Source organism: Branchiostoma belcheri, unplaced genomic scaffold (assembly GCF_001625305.1).
Source record: "Branchiostoma belcheri isolate BF01 breed outbred unplaced genomic scaffold, Haploidv18h27 scaffold159, whole genome shotgun sequence".
Lineage (NCBI taxonomy): Eukaryota > Metazoa > Chordata > Leptocardii > Amphioxiformes > Branchiostomatidae > Branchiostoma > Branchiostoma belcheri.
The window spans coordinates 236,976-242,688 of NW_017803035.1; the positions used below are offsets into that span (position 1 = coordinate 236,976).

The following is a 5,713-nucleotide window of genomic DNA, read 5'->3' on the forward strand; positions in this document are numbered from 1 at the left end:
AATTCACCAATTTCACACTTCCCATAATGCCTAGTAACGGTCACGGATATGACGTAAGACCACCCCCCTTCCCCATCCTCGATGTAATATTTCCAACAAGTTCTATCGACACACTGGTCAACTATTGTTTTGAATTATTTCTCTAGTATAAAGCGCATGCCATAATTGCATTTTTGTTGGAATTAGAGAAAATGACGTACCTTCTATCGTTCTAATATACGTAATGCGACCGCGCGAGTAGGAGAGTCTTCGGTAGAAGGTAGAACGATAGAAGGTACGTCATTTTCTCTGATTCCAACAAAAAATGCAATTATGGCATGCGCTTTATACTAGAGAAATAATTCAAAACAATAGTTGACCAGTTTGTCGATAGAACTCGTTGGAAATATTACATCCAGGAAGGGGGAGGGGGGTGGTCTTACGTCATATCCGTGACCGTTACTAGGCATTATGGGAAGTGTGAAATTGGTGAATAACACAAAAAAAAAGAAGAAAATAATGTCTGGTCTAATGACTTAACAGGTTGTAAAACGTTGAACTATATATATGCCAACACACAAACTATACGGAGATCAAATTTTCAGCGACCACTGGCGCCTTCATCAGGATAATTAATGACCAATTACTTCACCACGTCATCTCGCGAGAGTTACGGTTACATCATGTGACCTTGTTCCCACGAGATCACGTTGTGAAGTGATTGGTCATTAATTATCCCGATGAAGGCGACAGTGGTCGCTGAAAATTTGATCCCTGTATAATTTGTGTGTTGGAATAAAGTTCAACGTTTTACTATGATTACTACCAACACAAATGAACTTTAATGACTTAAGAGGTTGATTCTCTGCACATTTTTTAATTACTTTACCTTCAATGTCTTAACAGATGCCTTCAGGAAATCAGAACTCCAAGACTCTGTGCTGCCTGTGCTGCGCATCGGGACCGATCGAACTGCAGGCACAGACAGACAGGGGTGGGTACTGTCCCGGGGAGAGGATTGTTGTAAAGGGGTCAGTGGAAAACAACAGCAACACCAGGATCACCAAGACAACGGCAAAGATTGTACAGGTATGTCACGAGAGATCAAGTATTGGATCATTAGGATCATTTTGCTTTTACTTAACCCTAAACAGTACACCTGGGGTCCGCGCGGACCCCAGCACTATATATTCTGTAATATCTTTTTGGTTTCTAAAATTTTTTTTTGAAATTTTAGGTAATTGTCACCCACAAAGTTGTCTCTCAGTCTCAATACAGTGCAGAAAACTCCGTTTCTACCATTTATAAAAAAAATTATATCTGATTTTCTTTTGGGGTCCGCGCGGACCCCAGCCGGCTTTCGATCATAATGGATACACTGGCGTTCTTATACATTACCTTATTTCCGTTTTTATATGTTTTTATGCACTCATCGTATGTCTACCAAGTTTTCAGAGAATGGTGTAGTAATAGCATTAAATTTTACTAACTTTGGTGTGATTATGACGTCATATGACGTCAGAGCTAATAATATAGTCCGCCATATTGGATTTTGACCAATGACGTCATCAAATTAGCATATTCTATGCATATTAAATGATTTAACTTATATCTAATTATGTAAGATGTTATTAATGCTGGAAAAGAAGTGTAATTTAATATAAAACTCAGAAAATTTTTATGTTTAAACAAAATTACTTCTATTTTCAAAAAAACTGCCTGCTAGAAACCCGTTGCCATGGCAACACAAAAAAACATCAACTTACTAGTATTAAACTAATATGAACTTTTTTCCAGAGACATTTTAGGAATGGTCTCCAAATTTGATACTTCTAGCGCAAGCCGTTTAGCCGCTATCTGAGATCAAAGTTGGGCCTCAAAAGCCTCTTCAGTCTGAAATGGGTTTAAAAATCGGGTATTTCTTCTTGTCTTCTTTTCTTCACCAAAAAATAGAAAAAGTTCAAAATGTATGGTTTTTGTATGTAATGTGGACACAGAGGTTCCCACATCAGTTTGCAAAACAATTGAGCTGGTAGCATGTTGATAACTTCTAGAAATTAGCAAAAAAACTGTTCTGGGGTCCGCGCGGACCCCAGGTGTACAGATTAATCAGTCCGGGAAGGTGTTCTGTTGAGGGTTAATACAATCAATCAATCAATCAACTTTATTGCTCAACAACTGTAGTTGGTACAATTTATGGCAAAGAAACAACAATGGTACGTACACAAACTAATACTAAAATATGATTCTAACGAGCTAATCTATTGTGTTTTCTTAGCAAGAGTATTATTACATTCTGTAATTCAGGGGATATATCAGCTATTTACAATATGGTGTCGCTTTTGTAGTGATTCAAATATGAATTTTCCAACGTACACTGATAACTGAGTAGGACATGAAAGGAGCATATTAAAGATTTATTAAAGATATCAAAGATATCTGATTTTGAGTGAGGTAGCGTAACATTAGTTTTGGAAGCTATGGATTGCATCAACATTTGTCTGTTTTATAATACATGAAAAGAGAAATTATTACAATTCTTAAGTATTTGAAGTACTGATTCGCTTGATAAGTAGTGTATGTATGTATGTACATGTCAAGAAACTAGTTTTCTTTCGCACTCTGTTGAACAACACCTGTCGTTTTCCCCCAGACGGTGACGTTCTATGCTACCAGAAAGTCCAGGTCCTCCCACAGCACTCTGAGTAAGACTGTAGGACTTGGCTGTAGGGCTCGTCTGTCCGAGAACATCGCAGAACTGGTTCTTCCAATACCCGTCGTTCCCCCCTCTGAGCTGAGATATTGTAACATCATTGACATCAAATATGTGGTTCTGGTAATGTTCCACTCTCCAAGCAGAGGTTTCGGCTGTGGCTTATTTTTGACATGTTTCATGTTTTTCTATCGGGCTTTCTTTTATTGTAATGGTATCTTTTTATGCCAAGTTGGGCTGAATTCAGAGAAAAAAGTAAAAAGAGAGCCTGATAAAAAGTCTGAATATGCTAAAAAAAGCCAAAGCTTAAACCTTGTTTGGAGAGTAGAAAAGTTATGCCTTGAAATTTGATAAATTAAAAACAAAGCACAATAAATCATATAAATGTATGCAATTTACGCCAAAAAGCAGTTACTCAAGCAACTGGATATGATTGACTTGAAATGGTCTGACTTTTGTTCCTTTTTCGACTTCCAAAAATTTGTCTTCAGTTTATTTGCATATCAATCAATAGGTTGTGCTTATAAACCTGCATTTCCCCTCTGGTCTCTTAGTCACTGACGAAAGCTAGTGGATACTAGCTGAAACGTCTGACGTTTTCAAAATCATATCCAGTTGCTTGAGTAACTGCTTTTTGGCGTATCGTATTACCTGGATGTCTAACCTTCATCGATGTATGCAATTTAGTTGACTTATTTTTCGGGCATTAGCCATGTTTTGTTTTTCATTTCTCTGTTATGTTTTGTACTAGTTCAAGTACATTTAGCGGTGAAAGAACAGGCTGTGGCGCATGGCTTGATTCACTCACACCACGATGAACCCCTACTCGCTTCTTTTTTCTCTCATTTTGTCAGAGTTACTTAGCTTGCAGATTGTAACCAATTTCTTTTATTTTTTAATTCAATCATTTTACCAAGAACATTGTGGAATCTAAAGAGCAAGGCTAACGATAGTTCATTTTTACCTGTTTTGTAGCATGTAGATAAGAACGATATGAAAACAACTTACAATGTGTACTAGCAAGGAAAAGGTACTAGCTGATGCTTGTTTACATTTTCCTAAGGTTACTGCACACATTGAAGGAGCCCACCTGAACCTTAAAGTTGAACTCCCCTTTACAATTGGCTCCGTGCCACTGACGACACAATATGGTGGTCCCCAGCCGGCGTATAACAGTACAACAATACCAGGAGTGCCGGACTACCTGGGAGCAACAGCACCACCTCTACGTAAGTAAAAATGATAGGCTCCGCCCCTGAGGCATCGCCAAAATTTTTCTACATAAAAAAGAGCTCAGGCACAATAGCAATGTTTTATGTTAATACATCAGACATTTTTAATCTATTACATTGAAGAAATATACAATAAAAGCTAGACATTCAATTTATGCAAATTCAGAAAGATATGTCTTTGTATTTCGCGGCAGATTTTAGCACTTCTTGCTGTGCTGTGGTTGCTACATTGTATTTCGTGTAAATTACTCTATATTGGCCTGCTGGCTTCTTTCGATGCCCCAAACATACCGGGGGCATTAAGGGGCGATCCACCACAGCTCCCTGATAATGCAGTTTATAGATACTTTTTGGGCCCGGACACGCTTGGACCTGATGGGCCACCAATTCGGAACATTTAGAACTAGTCAAAACCAGCTAAAACCCCTTCGGACTAGTCCCAACTAGTTCCGACTTACTCTAGTTATAAACTCTCTAGGACCTGCTAAAACCCGTTTGGACTAGCCATAACTAGTTCGGACTAGTCTCAACTTGTTCTGTTGTTGTCACAGCTCCTCCGCCCACATACGCAGAGGTGACAGGGGGTGGTGTCAACATTCGGGACAGCAACGACAGCGAGTACACCATGGGACAACTCACCTACGCTCCAAAGTACATGTACTATGACTGGAGCCAACACCCTCAGCCGTAATACAGTAGGATTCTTTATTGACACAACAAAAATGTACAGATTTTGCTTTGTTACTAATAGAATTATACAATTTTTGTATATATATATCTTGAAGGCGGGATCGTAATTGATTGGTTATCGTATCCACTTGGTATGATCCGGGGTTCGTCCAGAATTGTCCAAGACCATTGTAATTCAGAATGTCGTTTACGTGGTTAAGCCAATCGTGTTTACCAGAATATAAAACATTGTATGCTTCACGAAGTAAGCTGTCTTCGGGCAAGTTTACAAAACGATGCCAGTATTTTATTAATTGTATTTCAGTATCTATTATTATTGGAAAGGTTTCTAGTTCTCCGCGAACACCATCATTTGATGCTTTTGTATTAACTCTAAGTAAAAATTTTTGAAAGTTCATATCGATGGCATCAAATTCTGGAATATATTGAGAAAGATGTATATCTTCAATTGAAAAGTTGTCGTTATATATAGTATTCAGGACCTGTAATTTTGTACACGTACGTATATGCTGTGTGCCCTCCCTGTTGCTAGACACCACCTCAGCATTACGTATGCACCTAAAGATAATGATGCTATCACTAGCCTGGGGCTATTTCTTTGTTGCACAACTTGTCCGGTCGGTTTGTGGGGAACCCTGGCGGATCTTAAGAAACTTGCAGCCAACACTTCGCCAATGACTTACTTTACGCCTACTCAAGGTCTCATTCGTGAGTTTTTGTTAACTATAGCCGCCTATGGCAAAATACGTAACTTTACATAGGCCAAAACCCAATAATTTGAAGGACAGCCATCTAGTCTATCCAATCAATTTTGAGCACAATGGCCCTACATTACGTCAAAAAATTCCCAACCAGACCTAACCCAACAATCTCTTTTTATTTATTTATAAACTGCACTTGGCCACTCTCCGCCAGAGGTCCTCCAGCGCTGCTACCTCCTGACCGCATTACCCATCACAACAGCGTGTAAACATCCGACCTGTCGCGCGGATGTCAACACTTACCCACTAATTTTAGCACATACAAACAACCTCTCATATCACAAGCGGTTTACGCCAACTGACTTAGCTAAAATGCAATTTCTGGCGGATATAAACAC

General features: G+C 38.8%; 1 protein-coding gene across 1 annotated transcript in view; it reads left to right on the plus strand.

Moving 5' to 3' along the window:
* Positions 1 to 5,301, plus strand: part of LOC109465821 (arrestin domain-containing protein 3-like) — an 11,293-nt gene extending 5,992 nt beyond the window's left edge. Inside the window, exons 4-7 of the mRNA XM_019763261.1 lie at positions 886 to 1,068; positions 2,633 to 2,815; positions 3,756 to 3,921; positions 4,476 to 5,301. Of these exons, the coding sequence (XP_019618820.1) occupies positions 886 to 1,068; positions 2,633 to 2,815; positions 3,756 to 3,921; positions 4,476 to 4,615 (672 nt within the window). The 3' untranslated portion in view covers positions 4,616 to 5,301. The remainder of the gene's footprint in view (positions 1 to 885; positions 1,069 to 2,632; positions 2,816 to 3,755; positions 3,922 to 4,475) is intronic.
* Positions 5,302 to 5,713: the final 412 nt, after the last annotated feature.